This window comes from Lutjanus erythropterus, chromosome 23 (assembly GCF_056507025.1).
Source record: "Lutjanus erythropterus isolate fLutEry1 chromosome 23, fLutEry1.hap2, whole genome shotgun sequence".
Classification (NCBI taxonomy): domain Eukaryota; kingdom Metazoa; phylum Chordata; class Actinopteri; order Lutjaniformes; family Lutjanidae; genus Lutjanus; species Lutjanus erythropterus.
In genome coordinates this window covers 11,281,689-11,303,032 of record NC_139339.1, presented here as the reverse complement: position 1 = coordinate 11,303,032, position 21,344 = coordinate 11,281,689, and the positions used below count along the sequence as shown (strand labels likewise).

General features: G+C 37.9%; 1 protein-coding gene across 1 annotated transcript; it reads left to right on the top strand.

Moving 5' to 3' along the window:
• Positions 1-5,045: 5,045 nt before the first annotated feature.
• On the top strand, positions 5,046-19,300 carry capgb (capping protein (actin filament), gelsolin-like b). The gene is made up of 9 exons (XM_084712269.1): positions 5,046-5,202; positions 11,256-11,449; positions 14,770-14,924; positions 15,780-15,938; positions 16,080-16,229; positions 17,061-17,147; positions 17,258-17,390; positions 18,590-18,681; positions 18,882-19,300. The coding sequence occupies exons 2-9, from the start codon at positions 11,257-11,259 to the stop codon at positions 18,945-18,947; spliced, it is 1,035 nt and encodes a 344-aa protein (XP_084568395.1). The 5' UTR covers positions 5,046-5,202; position 11,256; the 3' UTR covers positions 18,948-19,300.
• Positions 19,301-21,344: the final 2,044 nt, after the last annotated feature.

The window sequence follows — 21,344 nt, the reverse complement described above, 5'->3', positions numbered from 1 at the left end:
ACCATGCATACATACATATGACCATACATACATACATAGATACATACATACATACATATGACCATACATACATACATACATACATACATACATACATACATATGACCATACATACATATGACCATGCATACATACATATGACCATACATACACACATACATACATACATACTTATGACCATACATGCATACATATGACCATACATACATACATACATACATATGACCATACATACATATGACCATGCATACATACATACATGTGACCATACATACATACATACATACATATGAGCATACATACATATGAGCATATATACATACATACATATGACCCTACATACATACATACATACATACATACATATGACCATACATACATACATATGAGAATACATACATACATATGACCATGTATACATACATATGACCATACATACATACATATGAGCATACATACATACATACATACATACATACATATGAGCATACATACATATGAGCATACATTCATACATATGGCCAAACATATGACCATGCATACAAACATACATACATATGACCATACATACATACATACATACATACATACATATGACCATACATACATATGACCATGTATACATACATACATATGACCATACATATATACATAGATACATACATACATACTTATGACCATACATACATACATACATACATATGACCATACATACATATGACCATGCATACATTCATATAACCATACATACATACACACATACATACATACATATGGTCATACATATGACCATGCATACATACATACATATATACATATGAGCATACATGCATACATACATACATACATGTGACCATACATACATTCATACATACATACATACATACATATGAGCATACATACATATGAGCATATATACATACATACATACATACATACATACATACATACATACATACATACATACATACATATGAGCATACATACATACATACATACATATTTAAATTCTTTTCATAATTCTTTTTAATTCAAAATTTAAAATGAATTGTGACTTCTTGATGTTATTGAATATTTTTGCATATGTTTATGAAATAAACTATGTTCAAATTGGAAAAGGAACGTTCTTTTTCACTTATGCACCATTATGGTACAATGTTGCCTACAGGCAACGAACCCCAAAAACTTCCAAAAATAAAAATAAAAATAAAATTTCTTCAGATTATGTTTATTTAGTCTATTTTGAGACATAAAAACACTCCAAACATTTTTTCCCTCACTGACATCATAATGTGTACCATAGAGGGTTAATTTGTCTGACCTGAATGGACCAGTACCATAATTTGTATCTTTGGTAACAGCTGTGTTTACCTCACTATTTCATGTAAAAATGTCAGCTGTGAAAAAGGTTTAGAGAGCAGATGGATGGAAATTATGATGGAAATTTTGACTTCTCACACAGCTGCAAGATTAATAACACCGTCAGTGGTTTGCCCAAAACATGATGATGACAGGAAAATCATCAGCACACAAACTATTCATTTATTTACGCAACAGATAATCACTTGACGAGGCCTGACGCAAAACACTTGTGCCTGTAAATCATGTGACAATTTTAAAGCTCTGCTGTTTTGCCTAAATGAAAGGTAGCACGCTCCTTCCTCTAGGGGGCGCGCTCATCTCAGCCGTGAATTCACCTGGTCGGTCGTGCTTGATGGGAACCTTAGACTTTCGAAATTCTCGCGAGAGTTGTACTCGTTGATTCTTCATTGTGCACGTTGTACAAACTAATTGTGTTTTTTAATGTGACTGTGCTGTGGTTAAATTCTGATTAGGCTTAATTAGAGAGGAAAAGGTTTGATTCGGTGCGGGAAAAGATCGTGGCTTGGATTAGAAATGATTACTCTCGCGAGACATTTCGCGGGTCTGGGGTTTAATCGGCCCACCTTTCCTCTCTGACCGGAAGTTTCAGTGAGGCTGGAACCCAATCAGCAACAACAAGAGAAAGTTGGTCATTTTTGACCATGGGAGACTGGTTTCAGTTCAGTCGCCCCTTTCCAGAGATAAGTTGGAAGATCTCAAATTTTGGAAACTAAGCTGTAAGTGTTTTATTATTTTGCTCTGCAGAAAAAAGTAAGCTGTAATTTGCAACAAAGTGCTCTAAGAGTGTGTATTTGAAATACTTAAAATACATTATTTAATGTAATTTTATTCTACAACTAAAAAGCCTCCGAGTCCAGTTTGATGGCATAAAAGTCTTTGACATATTGTTATATTTTTGACATATTAATTTAATTAATTTAAGTACATATTTCCCCTTTAAGATCAGACTCATATTGAGGCAAACTAAATACCTGAATGTGATTATATCAGTTTGTATACAATGTGTTTTGTATTTTCAATTTACAAATTACTTGTATTTGAATTAAATACATTTTTATACCAGTATTGTGAATTTGTAGTTAAAAAATTTGATGAGCAAGTACTTGTAATATGTAACAAGATTTTGATGTATTTGTGCTTACTTGGCGTGAAATGGTTTGTGCAAACGTGTTGTCAGGACAAAACAGTTGTGTTTAGTAAAGCTACATGGACAAAATCAAGGCCACCATGCTGAACTGAACCAACAGTATATATTAAAATATAAAAGTTGTTATAAAATCAGTTTATGTGTGGGCTGCAGAGATGTTTGCCTGATCACAGACTCAGTCATTTTACTCTCAAAAACACCTCAAACTTGTGTGTCTTAATAATAATTTAGAGATGTTTTATTGGAGCTCTGTCTGCCCTCATCAGCAGGTAGCAAATAATATCTGCATTCTCCTTCAAGGCCACCAGATGGAGAGAGGGCTCTCCTGTAGGAGTCTGCCACAGACACTGACAGGTTTGAACCTCACCTCACTGTGTTTGTTTCTCCAAGAGGCCACTCAGAGCCAAGCTAAGGTAAGACTGACAAATGCAATCAATAACTCTTCCCTTTAAATAGCTTTAATGCTGCAAACTCATCTCATTTCACACTGTGCAGTAGTATCAAACAACAGTATATTGTGCTTGTTCCGTGCAGTTCCTCATTGATGCTACATGATATTTAGTGAAATCATAAAACCTGTCACCCAAAGCTGCACCATCAAATATTGTAGAGGTCTTGTGCGTCATATTTTAATTTCATGCGTACACATTTTCACAACCTTTTACCTGACATACAGTATATGATATCTCTGGTTTTCTGGGTCGAGTGTTTATCTGCACAGCCTGAGTTGGCAGTGACTGACTCACTAAAGGGGTGAAAGGTTAAAAAAGAGAACGCTTCCAGAGAAACAGTGATTTCTGTTTTGATAACACCGTTCATCTGCCATAACCGTAAAAACTCAAATATTCAAAACATTTGTGGAGACTGATTACCTAAAATTACTAAATTAAATTTACCCCAATCATTTGTTGCATAAACATTAATATCATTTATTGATTTTGCTTTAAAGTTCAATTTTAGTTCCACCTATAACTTAAAATCTTTAACTTAGATTATCCAATGAAATCCAGTTTATTTAGTGGGATTTCTTATATTTAAATCCTTAACTCAATTTTAGGACAGTTATCAACTTACAATTAATAAGATGTTGTCAAATTTAAAGTTATTAAGACTCACAATATGAATAAAATATAATGCTAGCAATTTCAGTTATTTCTTGTGTACTTAATATGATTTTACAAAATTTAAAGGCTAAGGAATTTTTTTAAGGCATGCAGTTTGCATCGTAGATAAGTGAAATTATTTGGTGCAGGTCATGTAAAGTACACCTCATGGAGGTAATCATTAGTCCTGCTCTGTAAATGGACCCTCCAACCTGTGGAAATGATGAATCACAGGTTTCACTCTGTCTCCTGTGCATGACGGCACGTCATTCCTACACATATGGGCGTGTTTGACAGGGAGAATCCAGGTATGACTAATAAGTTTGGGTCGGTTGCTGTGGTGTTATTTACCAACTGTGGGGACGTTGATGTTGAGTCATTATTCAGGGGGAAGTTATAAAGAAGAGAGTTTATATTACAAGGAGGCTAGAAACTAAAGGCAGTAATATGCAAGTTATTAGAAAGCCAGTGGTGTAAGAAGTATTCAGATCTTTTACTGAAGTAAAAGTACCGATACGACAATGTAAAAATGCTCCGTTAAAAGTCCTGTATTCAGTATTAAATGTAAACTGCAGTAAAATGTCTCCTGTGTTGATTTTATATATTATTAGATTGTGAATATGATGCATCAGTTTGAACACAGTATTTCACTGCTGTAGCTGCTGGAGGTGAAGCTAGTTTGAATTACTTTATATTAAGTTAGCTAGTTCAGTCCAGTGGTTCCCAACGAAAGGGTCTAGGCCCTGCAAAAGGCACAACATAAATCTGAGGAAGTTTTCATAGACATGTTTTCAGTTTCTGGACTTTTCTCTAATCTTTGTTTTTTTTTTTAATTATAGTATCATTTAAACATTTATTTAAGCAAAATGCCTTAATCAGCAAAGTGATGAGTAACTGCAGCTGATGGATAGAGGCGGTTAATTAAAAAGTGGAGTAGAACCCAGTTTTCAGACTCAGTAACTAAGGATGTTAAAGGATGTTTGTGAACCTGTAACAAGACAGTTTTTTGATACATTTCTGTATTATGTGATAGACAGTAATGTTTCTTGAAAATGAAAATTCAAGTATCTCAAAACTGTGCTTAACTACAGTCCTTGACTTAATGATGAAGTGACTTTGTGAATGGACATTTCTTATAGTTTTGTTGTTTTATATACTTTGTAAACCTATTTTTTTTATATTTCTTAAGGAGCTGTAAGTGAATATTGATCTGTAGCAGTAGCTTGAAACTCAAATTGAAGGAAGAATTCAAATGTAAACTAGACTTGATGAAATCATTCTAAGTCCTGATTAAATCAAGTTTCTGTACTTTTCGGCCCTTTTGTGTTTGAGTCAGAGGGCTGGGCCATGACTGCCGGAGACAGAGGCAGGAAATGTCTTGTGTGTGTGTGTGTGTGTGTGTGTGTGTGTGTGTGTGTGTGTGTGTGTGTATGTGTGTGAGTGAGTGAGTTAAAGTGAGAGACAGAGAAAGAATTTGTGTGTTTAGGGACGTGTTTCTCCTTGCATGACTGCTTGTCTTTCTCTCTCTGTACTCAGACGTGTTGTGTCCCACCGCTAACTCTCTCCAAGGTAAGTCTTATGGATGTTTTTTTGCACATTTTACTGTTCAGTTCCAGAGTATGATTTGTGCTGTCTTTTTTTGCTTTATTTTGTCTTCTTACTTATTTTCCAGTGTTTTCCCCTGAAACTTTTCTTTTTTTATATTTTATCTCCCACTCTTCGTTCCCCGTTTGCTCATCACATTCCTCAAATCAGCTGAGGAATTTCTCAACGAGACAATGAATCTTCAGTCAGTTTCTTTCCACTAAAACTCTTGGCTCCACTTTTCTGCTATCAGTGGGGAAAACCACATCTTTAATTTCCTTCTCCGTATCTGTCGGTGTCTCACTTCCTACACATCATCCTGGTCTCATTTACCGCTATTTCACAACTTCCTTAAAGTTAGGGTGGGGTTTTAAAGAGCTAAGAAACGAGATTCTTTTTGACTTAGTTGAGAAAAGTATCAAAATAGTGTAAAACAAAATATCCTGCGGCTGTAAAAACTTGATTTAGCATTCATATTACACTCTATTTCCATCCTCCTTCCTCTTTGTTCTCTGGTCCTCTCAGTTTCTCCCCGTCTGCTTCGCTCTGTCTGGATTTCAATCTCTTAATCTCATAAACATACCGTACACACACACACACACACACACACACACACACACACACACTGTATAGACTCTCCGTTGCTCTCCTATCTCTCCACGCCTGCTGCTCTGTCCTCCTGCTGCATATTGTCTGCTCTCATATTTCTGTCTGGTTATCAACGCATGAATGACTGATTGAGCCAGTGACCCCTGTAGCCTATCTGTGACCTTGTGTCTCCATCCGTCCCCTCTGTGTCTCGCCCTCTCTCTCTCTCTCCATGTCCGTGTCTCCTCTGTCCACACACCACTGACCGCTCCAGCAGCTGAGGCCAAAAGGGCAAATGTATATCGTTTAACATTTTCTCTTGGCTAACTTTATTTTTAACTTTTATTGTTTTGTTGGGTCCCCTGATCTGAACGCCTAGCTAGGATTATAGTGATTAATCAGAATTTCAATCAATCAAATCAAATAATAAAATAATATACAACATAATTCCTCTAGCTCATACAGTAAATTATTGGCTCAGTGGCATACAATAATGAAAATAGAAGAGCAGATCCCACATTTAAGAATTTATACTCAGAACTTTCCATGCATTGGTCAGTTATGTAAATTAAATTTAAAGGAACTTATACACTAACTATTTAATGAAAAATGTCAGTAGGATAAAATGATAAACTTCCACTTTTAACTTTATTTCTAATCAAAGGCAGGACAGTAAAAAATACAAAAAGCCTTCGTAGAAATTCCCTTAATGTTTTGCAAAAACAATAATATTTGATAGCCATTATTCAGTGCCATAACTCAGTAACAGACGGGGAGATTGTGACCATATTTAACATTTGATGAGATACTGAACAGGTGACAGTAATCTTAAAACTTTATGTTCTGTCAGGATTGACGTCACTGGCCGAGCATGAGAACACAAAGACGGACGCTGACTGATTTTTTTGTTTCTCTTACTACTTATACACAAATAGATACACAGCAGAACAACAAGCGTAACAAATGTATTTATCTATCTGTATATCACAAATGACCGTCTGTACAGCAGACAGCATCCTCTATTTTCACACCTTTAACTGGGATGAGGACCAGCTCTAATTAATGGCCAAAGTGCAAGAAACCTCAGGAAGAACAACAGAGGAGGGATCCCTCTGGAGATGCAGAGTCCTCATTATATGTATTTATTCAACCAACAAATTATCTGTCTCTGATCTGTGTTCAGACAGAAGAGCAGAAGTAGGCGCGGTTTATACTGGAAGAAACATATTGAATCAGGCAAATGTTTTATTTTTTACTCTCATGTTCACTGGCAATGCAATTGTTGTGCCTACCAAACAAAAGATAACAAAACTTTTTTTTTAATTTCCACATTCTTATGCTTTACTTTTTTTTTTTTTTTTTTAATCTCTCTCCGTTCTTTTATTTTTAGCTAAACTAAGTTTTATGTCTGCAGCCCACCTCCCATTTAACGATGGAATAGTGGGCAATCAGAAACTGAGAAAGAGTTTTATAAATTGAATGATTCTACACAGTTTTTCATCTTTTATACGGATGTGAGGAGTTTTACTTCTTGAATCAGAGTGTCTGAAATAGCTCTTACCATTTCACATCCCCATTGAGGAAATCATGGCAACTCATATGTGCTTTTACTCACATTTACAAAGTAATGTTAATGTTGTCAGCTATTTTTTTTTTAGTCTTAGTCCTGTGTCAAAAGTCCTTGTTAGTGTTTATCATATTTAATCAACTTTACACTGTTTAAAGGTCTGGGGAGATTTTAGCCTCATCTTAATCAAACAAAACCAGAACTTTTGAACAATAGTGACATTTTAGTCTTTTTTAGTCATCAGATTATATTGAACATTCTAGTTAATCTAGTCTAACCAAAACAAAAACATTGTTTTGTCATTTAGTTATACTTATTTCATATAAGATTTTATGTTATCATTATTTTGTTCATCTTTGCATGCAGCACAAGACAGGGAAGTTTTTATTTTTGAAACTAAATTTCAGTCTTGTCTTTTCTCAGTTAACTCATATTCAGTGATGTTGGTACCATCTTGTCTTAGTCATGGAAAAAAGGGTCTTTTTGAACTTCGTGGTTCTTGTTAACGCAATTAACACTATTTCAGAGTTCATAAATAAATTAGGAAGGCTGGTGGTGTGGGGCTGATAGAAAAGGGGAAGGTCACTGCTCACTCCTGAGCCTGTTGGGGGTCTGTAATTCTTAGCTATGCCCCTGCTTGGGTAAAAAATCGTGAGTCCTCCACTCACGTCAGTTGCTGTATGTTGTCCTTTGTATATAAAGAGTTTATAAAGAGACAGGAGGAAGAAGAGCTGGAGTCAGAGGAAAAGGCAGGAATGGAAAGATGGAGGAGCCGGCAGTTTGCTCTCCCAGTAATTATCCGCTTGGTGTTTAGCTTTAGCCAGGAACCAGGAACCCGACTCTGACCCCCCCTCCTGCGCCACACGGCGTCCTATCCACAGGCCGCAGGTTGGCTTTCATCACACCGGCTCCAGTTACCTCCCACATATAAGCTAACCAGGCCAGGTGAGCGCAAACACTCCTCCTCGCCAGACCTCTCGATCCCTTACAAGCTCGCGCACACACACACACTGACACACACACACACACACACACATACACACACACACGTACACTCCAGTGGACACACAGAATGGAGTCGGAGTCAGACAGCATGCCGGAGGTACCAGAGGAGATCATACAGTTAAGTGGACCGGGCCTTTTTCTCTGCCTCCTTATTTACTCTTGGAGCGGCTGTCCAAGCACTGTAACTTTAACCCGGGGCCCCTGCAGAAGCTGCGGCCCTTTGTCTTTCTCCTCGCTCCCTTATACCTCCTCTACTCCTCTGCTCTGCCATTTTCAACCATCACTTGCTGCATTGCATCAGCTTATTGATCACAGTTTATGAAAATGGTGCAGAGTTGATACCAGATATCAGTAGAGGAGAATGACTGAGCCGTTAAACCATCCTCTAAACTGAAAAAAAAAACCTCCAAAAAACGGAAAGGGGGGGATACTGACATCCTGTCTGACGGACCACAGTGTTGATAATAAGTGCTGATAGTTTCAACTTTTTCTGCTGCATCTTGAGCAATCTGTAACAGATAAAATCGGCGAGATGGCAGCAGTGTCCTCAGTTGACTCTCTAATCTTGCGAGTTGCTTGTTTAGCAGTCTTCCTTTATCAGTTATGGTTGCTCCGTGGCGCCTGTCTAGCAGCTAAATTGAACATAAATGGATTACTTCTCTAATTATAGTTTTTAAGTAAGTGTAGTAAATGCTCCACCCGTATCACACTGATGTTTATTTAAGGCTTTCGTAGTTGTGTGTTATATTACCAGAGTTTAATTTGAAAATGCCACTACCCTCATAAAGCTGCCGGGCTTTTCTTATCGATAAGATTTCAAATGTTCACGTGTTATCATCTAGGAAAAGACTTTCAAATATATGTGGAGGCTCAAAACTGCAAATATAAAACACTGTTTTATTGCATCAGATATCTCAAAATTAATTTCAGTTCCATTATATGACACTAAATCATAACAAAGTTATCTCAGGTTTAGAGTGTACTCTTTGTAAACCAAACATTTCTCACTGAGAGCAAAAGCACTGAGGCGACCGAGACGAGGAAAAACTTCCCCTGACAGGCAGAGACCTCGAACAGAACCAGACACTTCGAAGTACTGGATTGAGGACTGAAGTCTCTTTCTTCAGTCATTTAGGGCTATAGTCGAATAATTGGTTTATGCAATCAAACTGAAAATTAGGAAAAAGTTAATTCTTGACTGTGAAAGAGCAGTTATACAAAATAAAATTTAAACTCAGTGACCACTTACTCAGATTTTCTGATGCTTTTATCTGAATTTCATGGTCGTCCTCAACAACTGAACAAACTCCCGTTCGTCATGTTAGTTAGGTCACATGATGAACCGTGGTATCTTTATCTACTGAAGAAGACTTGTTTGAAAGTTGAAAGCTCAGTGAACAATCAGTAGTGAGAGGATTGTGAATGAAGGGGTTTTTTTTTTTCAGACAAAAATAATTTTGTGTGTGAAAGCTCGTTCTTGATCTTAGAAACAGTACTCTGTCAAAAAAAAACAGTTGTGATGTAACATTGTGACATTGTCTCTATTTTCTTACATTTTATGGACAAAACAATTGAATCTCCAAAGATACAATCTCGAGATGAATAAATAATCAGAATAACCGTTTGTTGCAGACCTACACCCAGTTGCCAATTTATTATTATCTTAAACTTATGCAGTCTAAGAAAACGACCATTCAACAGCAATAAATCCTACCCTCAGAAAGGTCGTAATGTTCAGCTGATTCATGACTGATGAATGATGACTGTGGAGGCTGTAATTTGTGGTGCTGTTTAACTGTTTTGTGTGATACTGGAAGATGTTTCTAATATTTTGTGATCATTCAGGGTGAACTTGTGGTTTTGATTGTTGTTGGTGGCAGCAGGTTGTTGACAGGTGTACCTTCTCTCCATCCCCTATATACATGGTTTTGTGTAAAACTGTATTCATGAAGGTTTAACATATTTTTAAAATGACTTAAAAATCATGACATATTTTTCATAAATCGTCCAAACAGTGAACAGTATCTCAATTTTGGCACCTTACTTTGTCTACTCGTTTACTTTGTTTTGTTTTGTAAAGAGAAAAACGGAAAAGTAAGGCAGCAGTAACTCTTCTCTCTACAAACCGCACGCTCTCTCTCAGTCATGCACAATATACTCAGCAAGAAGAGACAGGAAGAGGTAGAGGTGTGGTCGGCTTTTTATAATGCCCCAGTGTGAAAACTGACGGACAGTGAGTTTTACATTAAAGTGACTCAGCCAGATCAGTACCTGTCTCATCCTCACCTGTGACATGATCTGTCTTGCATAAAGCCACGCCTGGTTTTGTGCAGTGACACTGATGTTGTGTTAGTGTGGCCTGCCTGGTGTTGTGTTGCATAGAAGTGATGTAATGCATCCCCGTGACTGTTAATCAGCTTGACACCCACATCCTGCACCCTCTTATTCTTAGAGCTACTCTGGTTTGAATGCGTTTCTGGTGTTTGCAGTTAATTGCATTTTCCTCAACATAAATCTCAACATCTGCCAGTGAGGTTTTGTAAATATTTCAGTGGGAGAGACTAAAAATGGACCCTCGTCTTCTGATCATGAGAAGTTAGTTTCTTCATGCATGTGTCAGTATCTACCGTGTGGGCTTGACTTCTGCTTCTTCTTCTCTTTGCTCCAATCAGAATTGAGCGTCCATTCCTACATGGAAACAACGTGTTGTTTTGCTTCACCTCTTCCCCTTCTGTGGCGGACAATTTGCGTAATTCCCACAGTGTGACTTAGAGTACTAGAGTTATTGTAGAAATCATATGTCTGGTTACGGTTGAAGCCCCATAACCCCTCTTTCTTTTTGTCTTACCGGTCTGTTTGCGCTCTTCTCTCCTTGCAGTATGCTCCCCTTCCACGCAGCACCGGGCCAGTTTGGTCCAGAGGTCCGGGAGCCGGGCCTCCGAGTGTGGAGGGTGGAGAAGATGAAGGCGGTGCTGCTGGATCAGTCTGTGGTGGGAGCCTTTTATAACGGGGACTCCTACCTGGTGCTGGACAACCGCGGTCAACTGGGAGCCGACCTTCACATGTGGATAGGTGAGTAACATCTGGGTTATATAATGTGCATCATGTCATGGGAAAAAAAATCTGCCTGATGTGAATTTAAGGGATCATTGATCATCTCTCTGAACCCAACTAGTCCTTGACATACACTATATGATTACAGAAATGTTTCCAGCTCTGTCTGTACTTGTAAAGCCAAAGCTCATGATTGAAATGCTTCCTTTGTACGGTCCGATCATCAAGCCATGACCTGAGTGCTCACACTGAAAGTGTAAAATAGAAAATAAAGTGGCCCATCGGCCCCTGCGGAGCATTGTGGCTTTTGACAGTTGTCAGTAAACATTCATTTGAGAGGTATGTAAAAGTTTGTTTGTTAGGAATAATAATAAGGCGGAAATGTACAGCCTTCATCATCTGTGCTGTCCTGCTTGTCCATTTTGCAGACAGAATTGGAAGTGAGCTAGCTGCATCCTGTCCATATTTTCTGTCCACATGGCATGCAGTGCTGCCATGGCTCTGTTTCCCTCGCCACTTTGTGGAGGTGCGGCGCAAAAAATGAGATGTATGAGAGCCTGACACAGCTCAAAAATCGGGTCAGAACCGGGCTCAAATTAATAAAGCCAATAAATCAGTTCTGGTTAATCTAGGTCACTCTATGTGGACAGCAATAACAAACTAATACCCGGAGGTAGCAAAAGTACACACACTGTACTCAAGTATAAGTGCAGATACTTGAGTGTAAAAAAAAGACTCTGGTGAAAGAAGAATTGCTGATTCAATGTCTTTTATTCAAGTAAAAGTGAAAAAGTTCAGGCTCTGAAATGTGCTCAGCGTATAAAAAAATGTAAATATTTGTGTTAAAATGTAGGAACTAAAAATAAAAAGCTGTCAGAAAAATAAATACTGAAGTTAAGTACAGATACCTGAAAACTCTACTGAAGTACAGGAAGTATTTCTACTTTACGTCTCACCTCTGTACCTTATTACAAAATACAAAAATTATATCTAATACCTGAATAAAAAAAAACTGAAACTGAATATGCCATTTTTCTGCATGTATGATTGCATCAACTCCACAAGTCGTGTTCCAAAACTTTCGTCAAACTTTCCAAGTTGTTCTGACTTCAGGGGGCGTCCGTGTTCATTTTCCCAGTCAGGAACTAATTTTTCCGATTATTCTGACACCACATGAATTCAGGATGAGCTCAGTCTGTTTCCCCAGTTGGAAAAGCAACCAAGCCAGTCTGAGCTCTGCAGGCAAAAATAGAAACAACTGAAGATAAGATTTACACAGCAGTACAGGCTGAGATGCACTGTCTCTTAAATCTTAAATGTAATATTTCTTTGATCAGTGTGAAAAATGTTAATTCCTACTGGCAACAGGACAGATATGACACTCTGTTGATTTGTAGGGCAAAACAAAGCAGACAAAGAAATAAAAACGTCTAACATGAACATGATGTCAGACTGAAACTAATGACAAGTGAGTTATATTCTCATGGTGATACATCAATATTCAAATACAACACAGGGGTCAAAGGACCTATGAAATAGTGTACACAGCACCATGCAGTGCAACGTGATACTTCACAGACTATATTGTAGTCACGACCTTTACCCTCAAATGTAGTCCTGACTTAAAGAGAAGCGATCCTTCTCCTATTTCTATTTTACTCCAGTCAAAGCGCTAACCATTGTCCAGTGCTTACTACACACCTACTCCTGGCCCTGTGCTGTGGTTGAAAAGCTAATAACCCTTCCGGCTAATGGTGATGACACATGAGACACAGCGCTGACCTGCTGCATCATTGTGTGAGAAGAGAGGCTGGATGGACGGAGAGGGATGGAGGGAGGATGATGAGAGGGAAAGACGTCCCGGGAGAAACTGGGATGGTTTTTGAGCGGGGCTCATTAAAAATGCACGAGGACTGTTACAGTACTCAAATGTGGCTGTTGTTTCCAGCATGTATCCGGTGCTTAGGTAACACTAAGCTGATTGTCACAGCTTGGAGAGGGCTCTCAGTGCTCAAGCATGCGTCTCTCCTGAAGCCTCCGTCCTCCTCCTCTTGTTTACAGTGGATGACCCCTCTGTGTTGTCTTTGTGTGCGCGCTGGCCGACTCGCTGCTTGCTTCTCATCTCTTTGTCTCCATGACCCGTCGCCTCTGTCAGCAGCTGTTTTGTTCCTCATACTGTGACGTGTTAACCTTTCTGGCCTCATTTCCTAATCCTGTCTCCCTCATCTCTTTGTCTTCTCTTACTCGTACTGCACTTTTATTTTCCTTCATTTGTCTCTCCATGCTACCAGCTCATTTCCAACAGATGTTTTGTTTAATAAAATAATCCCAACTCAAAGCTTACTTACTAGCTTTTTTGGACATGATATTTTAACATGTAAGCTATGATTTCATGCAAAGCACATTCAGGAGTAGTTGCACATTAATTTAAGGTTAAATCACAATTTTCTTGAATTTATAGAGCTCTAGAGCTTATTTTTTCCTGAGCTTTTCTGGAGCTCTAGAAAAGCTCTGGAAAGAAAAAAAATGGTGGTCATGTTTTAAGTCCATGTTAATTCACAGAGCTTATAGAGCACTACCATTTCTAGAGCTTTTCTAGAGCTCTAGAAAAGCCTTGGAAAAACTAGTGATTTCTTTCCTGGAGGTTTTCTAGAGGTTTTCTTGAGCTCTATTTTTTGTTCTGCTTTAGAGCTTCCAGAGCTTTAGAGCTCTAGGAAGGCTGAGAAACAAACTGGAGTAGTTGTATGTTAACTCAATTAAAACAATCGTTTTTCTGGAGCTTTTCTGATTACTTTTCTCTAGAAAAGCTTTTCTAGAGCTCTACTTTTTCCTAGAACATTTCTAGAGCTGTGGGTGTTTTTTAACCAGTGACTTAATCTTGATTTAGCGTACAACTACTCCTAAATGTTTTTTTGTTGCTTCTCTGGAGTTTTTAAGTGTATCATACGATCTTCATCATTTTGTTGTATTGTATACAAAAAATGCAAACCTTGTTGAAAAGTTTGAACATTTTTTTTTTTTTTTTTAGTTACATAGCTTAGTCATGAGAAATTAACAAATCCATGGTTGTAAGTATTAATTAGGGATCGAAGTAGGAGAAAATAACTTTGTAAGACCTCTGTACACTCATCTAACTATTTCTGAAGTGGATAGTTATTTCAAAAATGACCTCCCTCAAACTCACAGACAAAAAGATTCATAGAAGAGCAGCATGAAAGGGAAAAAAAATTAAACGAACAAAAACTAATCCAACAAAATGTCTGCAGTTGCATGAAATATAAATATCCATGAAGTTTTTGAACTTTGAATGTGACAGTTGATCCTTTTGTCTGCTCCAGGTGAGAAGTCGTCTCGGGACGAGCAGGTGGCGTGCGCCATGCTGGCCACCCAGCTGGACAACTTCCTGGACGGTGACCCCATTCAGCACAGAGAAGTCCAGGGCTACGAGTCCCCAGAGTTCATGGCTCTCTTCCCCAGGGGGGTCAGCTACAAGGTGAGGAGGAGACAGTCCAGGTTCTGGATGTTCAGATGCGTCAGACACTGGAACTTCATCAGACGAATTCACAAGACAAATATCTCTATTGTCAAACTTCAGCTGCACAGTTTAATGTCATTAATGCTTTATTTTATTGGTTTGTAATTTCTTAATTTCCTAGAAAGTTTCCTTGAGAAAATTATGAAAAAAACTGGAATTTCGCTGAGAGAAAAGCTCCTTAAACAAAAGAGTAAACAAAATAAAAATATATTATTAGAAATATAATTATTCATACATTTTGCAATGTATCCTTGCCTGTAGACAAATTTAATGTTTTCTCATGTTAGCAGATTTGTAGCAGTACATCAACCACGTCAAATAATTTGAATTTATTAATTGGATGTGTACCAATTGCACAAAAATGAAGTGGCATTTTAGAGACACAAGATTTTCATCCAAAAACGGCATTTTTCACATGCAAGATTGCTTTGAAATGTTTAATTTATACTTCATTCACTTGCAGTACCTTCAGAATAATTAATTTAATTGATTTGACTGAATATTTTTCATCATAAATGAGAAACTGAATGCAAAAAATTGCACTTTGATATATTATCCCTTTGATCTAGTTTCATTTTATTGCCGGGTTAATCCCTTTTATCATTTCCCAGCAACCTGGTTATTACGGCCTTTGTGCCAAAGTACAGTTGTGTCACATTTTGCACCGACACCATGTCAGGCTTGTTAAAACAAACTGGGATTTTAAAGCTGAAGTACCACTGGCATTTCCCAGCAGGACGACTAACATACAACATAAAATGATAAACATAACATAACAATGTCTTTACATGAGTTTCTCCTCGTCTCTCGCAGGAGGGTGGTGTGGAGTCGGGCTTCAGGAGGCCTCAGGGCTCGGGGACGGTGCAGAGGTTGTACCAGATCAAAGGGAAACGTAACATCCGTGCCAAGGAGGTGGATCTGTCCTGGAGCAGCTTCAACAAAGGAGACTGCTTCATCCTTGACCTTGGAGAGGTGAGACGACTCAAACTGTAAATCCAGTGCCAGGAAAACAAATATCATCTTTCATAAATTAAGTACTGTAATAATACTGCAACACAAAATAAAATAAACAGCAAAGTGCATGAGCTCTCGGTTTTTGTCGTTGCCCTCCAGACCATTGTGTCGTGGATCGGGTCGCAGGCCAACATCTTCGAGAAGCAGAAAGTGCGAGAGATCGCCTCGCTAATTCGTGACGCAGAGAGACACGGTAAAGCCCGAATTGTGGACACCTGCGAGGGGGAGGAGCCAGAGGAGATGCTCAAGGTAAACATGCATTTTTATTATGTAATCATGTTTCAGTAAGCTGTGTTTCATCCCATGAGTGACACTGTTTTATTCAGAAGACGTCATGGAGAGATTAAGGTGGAATAGAAAAATTATTTTACTCATTGAGGACATAAATCACGTTAAAGGAATAGTTTGACATTTTAGGAAATGCACTTAATTGCTTTCTTGGTAAGAGCTGGACAAGAACCATTGTCATATTTGTATGATAAATATGAAGCAGATTAAACAAACAAGATATAACATGTTAATTATTGAGCCGAAAGCCTATTTGTCTGATGGCCTCTTATCCTGGAAACAAATTGAAATGTGAAACCCACTGCTCTGAAGGCCAATTACCAACCGCAACCCTAATATCTAAAAGCCAATAGCAAACATGCTTCATTTTGTCAGAACAGCCAGACAACAAAAAGACTCATCACTCAGTTAATGAAGAAGAACAACAGATTGAAAATAAAACAGATTTAAAAATAAGTCCTTTTGACTCACCTGTGGAGGAGTTCAGAGGCAGTTTTGTTTAGCGGTTGTCAGAGCCAGTTTATGTTGCCTCATATTAAGCAAATTAATATGGCGATGTTGATTTTAATTATTGTTTTAGGAAGCAAAAAAATGGTAACACTCTTTTCTGTGACCCACACTTTTGGGTGAAATGCCTGGACTATTTCAACAGCGCTGATTTGAGTCAGTCAACATCTAATGACTCAGGTGATGGCGCGTACGAACTGAGATATAACTCTCATGATTTGAAATGTTTGCTGTTGTTTTGGTTGTGTTCTTGGTTTCTGAGCTTCCTCTCATGTTACTGAGCAGGTCCTGGGACAGATGCCAGAGCTGGCAGAGAGCACGCCAGAAGAGGACACCAAAGCAGATGCTTCAAACTCTGCCTCCCTCTACAAGGTAGCTTCCCCTGCAGAGCTTCAGGAACAACACTGAAGAATCAAATACCAGTTACATCAGCTTTTTTATTGAATAAAACAAAAAAAAACCTGTGTCGATTTCCCCCACAGGTGTCGGATGCAACAGGTTCGATGACAACAACCAAAGTGTCGGAGAAGAGCCCGTTTGGTCAGGAGCTGCTGATTCGTGACGACTGCTTCATTCTGGACAACGGCGCCAACGGAAAGATCTTTGTCTGGAAAGGTGAGGAAATACTACTTGACCCTGAACCAGCAAACTCGTGCCGCCTGAAATGCAAACCGAGGAAAGTGATAGTTGTTACATGCAGGTGATATTCAGTATCTAATCGGATCAAATTTTAATGAGCACTGAAATGAAAAATAAAGGCTGACAGATTTAACGTGGAGGTGAGTCTCAGGATGAACACCAGCATTATTTATAGTCACTGTACAGCCCCATACTACCCACATCTGATTTCACTATTCATTGTGCAGTACAGTAGGTGTTGAGGTTTTTATCTGGCCTGGCATTTGACAGAAAATGCAAATATACAGTGTCAAAAATAATACGAGACATCTGAATGAAAAAGATACATGTTACAAGAGTGTTTTCTAAAACGGCCTTTTTTAATGGTTCATTTCCTGGCTCAGAATTTAATTTAAAAGGAAAATAATACAGCACAAGAAGACACTCAGCTTACATGATGAAAACTGAGTAACAGCATGGAGTTTCTGTAAAGAGATACAAGAGCACAAACCGTCTGGGTGTTTTTTTGTGTTTGTGGTCAGAAATGTGACCTCTGTATTAATAAAACCCTTCAAAATGCTGAAGCAATGTACTGTTGTGGACAGGGACAGCAAGAAAACATTTTTTAGCCACCTAAATGCTATAAGTCTATATCAGTTTAAGTGTGCGCTGTATTTAGAATATTCTCACTGCTTTGCCCTGCTGTCATACAGCCTTTTCTATTTGGAAACTGTCATCATGCAAGCCAAATGTGACTCTGTTCAAAACCACCAGACTTTCAAAACACCATAGACACACAAAAATGCAAACAAACTAACAGACTGATGCAGCAGTAGACCAGCAACTACTGTGTTATGAGAGATAAAATTATTGATTTTGCCAAGGGAGTCTGGTTGCTTTGAAGGGACCAATTATTTGGCTTAAGTTCAAGTGTACGCTATGCTTAGTATATTTTCACTACTTTGCCTTGCATTCAGACAGCCTTTTCTAAGTGGCTAAAATAAATACAGCACTACATTGCTTTGCTTGCTACACTGGTACTCCTGTTTCTTCTCCAAACTGAGGACATGTTGTCCACCACCTACTGTAGGTAATACGCTGACTATGGATAAGAGCCTCATACAACCCCTCTTCAAAAACTCCGAACTGTCCCTTTAAAGTGCCAGCACTAATGTCATTCATTGGTTGACTGTTAGGTAACGGAGCAAATGCTGAGGAGAAGCAGGTGGCCTTACAGATGGCAGATAAATTCATCGACCAAATGAACTACCCCAGGATGAAAACACAGGTACTGCTAACTCTTTTCTATTCTATTCTAAAGTTTCACGCTTGTTTTAAATGTTTTTATAGCTGTTGTTTCAGTATGTCACCTGCTCTGGCTCCTGCAGCCATAACAGCAACTTGTTATGATTTTACGTAATCATTTACAGATATAGATTACTTTATGCGAGCGGTAAGCAGAAAACATTTTCGTTTGTTTCTCTGCAGGTGGAGATACTGCCACAGGGGAAGGAGACCATCATCTTCAAGCAGTTCTTCAAGAACTGGAACTAAACATTTCATTGGAACATTTGACAAATCCTTGAGAAGAAGCTACATATCTGACAAACAGACTGCATCTCATTCCAGATACATTTCAGTTTTTTTATATGCATTTACTAGTATGTATATATTTGTAAGGTACTGTGCTGACAGAGCACTGAAGCTTGTTTTGGACTTTGCAGAATCAGAGAAGTGATGCCACTTTTATATATGCAGTTTTCTGCAAATTTCTTCTGGTAAGATTATAAAGTTATGAAGAGATATGAAAAGAGCTAAATGAGTTTGGATTTTTTTTTTTTTTACAATTGTTCTAGTGTCACAGGATTGCCTGCATTTGAAAAATAAACCTGAAACTGCTACTTGTAGAGGAAGTGGTTTGATTTTTTTCCCCCGTTTTTCCAAGCGCGTTGTCAGGGGGTTCCAAGTTCGCTTTGAAAGGTGTCAAGTGATGACATGACAATGGTTATATAATATTACTTATACCCCCTTTATGCCCTTGCCATGGAGGCAGGAATATTACTGGCATTATCTAGAGTGATAAAGTGTCACAGCCATAATCAGCTGTTATCAGGGGTGGAATTTATCTACATTAACTCAAATGATGGACTTATGTAAAAGTTTGAAATGCTTCCATATTAGGCTGCATTGTGCTCCTACTCTATTACAGTTCAAAGACAATTTATGCCCTTTTCAGTCTGCAGATTGTGATTTTACATTCAAAACATGTAATCAGCTCATAAAGTATGATGCATAGTTAGATTAAATTACCAAACAGTATATAAACTAGTAAAATCCTCCTTGCACATTGATGCATCTTGAATAATAATCCAGTAAGATAATATAGACAACATATTCAATTCACAGCACAATTTCTTTTGAATAATGAGTACTTTTACTTATGTACTTATATCCTGGCTTATAAGTGAACTGCAGTCAGCGTCCTGTTGCTCGCACTTGCCGTCTGCAGCTACGATCAAGCATCGGTCTGGTCATCGACCAAAACAGTGTAATGTTTCTATATTTTACCGGTACAGCACAACCAAGGCCAGATTCATTCAGTGTAGCAAAGCCACAGTCAGCTGGCTAACCTTAGCTTAGTTTAGCTTAGCTTATTGTTAGATAATTGGTTGCCCATGTGTTACTAGAACGGAACTCCAGGCTGAAGCACGGCTGCTCATTGATTGCACTAGAGTAGTGATGTCATATTGGTTTTGTCCCAAGCTACTTCCTTTTTCCTTCTATGCAAATATCTGAAGCAGCGACTTGCTCGTAGACTCTTTGGCCTCAAAGTCAAAGAAAACTCCATCATGATTATGATTAAAGTCACTGAAAGAATTTGTTTTTCCATAGTTTTTGATAACTTTTGAAAAAATGGACCACTGATACTAATTTGGTCCAAAAACATGTAAATAAATCCTTCATTTCTGTCTGTCTTTCCCTTCTTTTTAATCGGAACTTAAAACTTTTTCTGTTTACTAAATTTGGACTATGTTGTAACTGCACTGTTTTTACTCTGTTCAGTTTTAGCTGATAATTTTCAATTTACGATAACAATTTAGCTGATTTCCTCAAATTCTATTTATAGTTGCCTTTTTTCTTGCCTTAATGTCTTTTTATGACTTACATAAAGTCCTCAGTTTCCTTATTGCTCAAAAGTGCTGCACAACTTCCCTTATAGCTGCATGTGTGTCCTCATACAGCCTTTACATTCACATTACTGCTGCTTTAATTGCAATAAACGGTGCCCCAGTGACTTATTTATGACTTATATTGTTTAAAGCTTACAGTCAAACCATGACTTATGATTATCTGCAAATTAATTCTATACCTGATATGTTATGATCCACTAAAGTTAGGCACAATACGAAACAAATAAATCCCTGTTTGTTTTTTTTTCTCCACTGCTATCTTGACTGCACGTCATTGGTTGCGGCTTTATGTCACCACTATGCATCTGTGCAGTCGCCATATTGGAGAGGTCAAGATTCTTACAAAATTGACTGGTAACTCACATAATTTGGAACCAATTTGCATTAAACTTGGTTTGTTGTAAAACTTTAGAAATTTAATATGATACTACTACGTCTACATAATCCAATCTATGAATAGGCAACATAAAGTGTGAGTTTCATTTTTAAGTTTCTCCAAAAATGTAGATTTCTATATCTATTATGTTGTTATAAAGCTGCCTAGTTGCTTGTGCTGTTCTATACAAATAAATGATAAGTAACAGTTTCTTAAAAATGTGCTGAGTGCACTCTTTCTAGTTTGACCTTTATTGTGCCAGAATCGTCTCTATTGTCTTGAAATCTCTTTTTAATAAAGTTCTGGCCAAAATATGAACATAAGTGCAATGGTTCACACAGAAGAGATCATGTTTATTTACATGTGATATATACATAAGATTCT

What these genes read in the sequence shown, in the direction of transcription:
- capgb (XM_084712269.1), top strand. Translation starts at nt 11,257, where the DNA reads ATGCTCCCCTTCCACGCAGCACCGGGCCAGTTTGGTCCAGAGGTCCGG. An exon ending in CGACCTTCACATGTGGATAG is followed by an intron (nt 11,450 to 14,769) that starts GTGAGTAACATC and finishes TGTCTGCTCCAG; the next exon opens with GTGAGAAGTCGTCTCGGGAC. An exon ending in TCATCCTTGACCTTGGAGAG is followed by an intron (nt 15,939 to 16,079) that starts GTGAGACGACTC and finishes GTTGCCCTCCAG; the next exon opens with ACCATTGTGTCGTGGATCGG.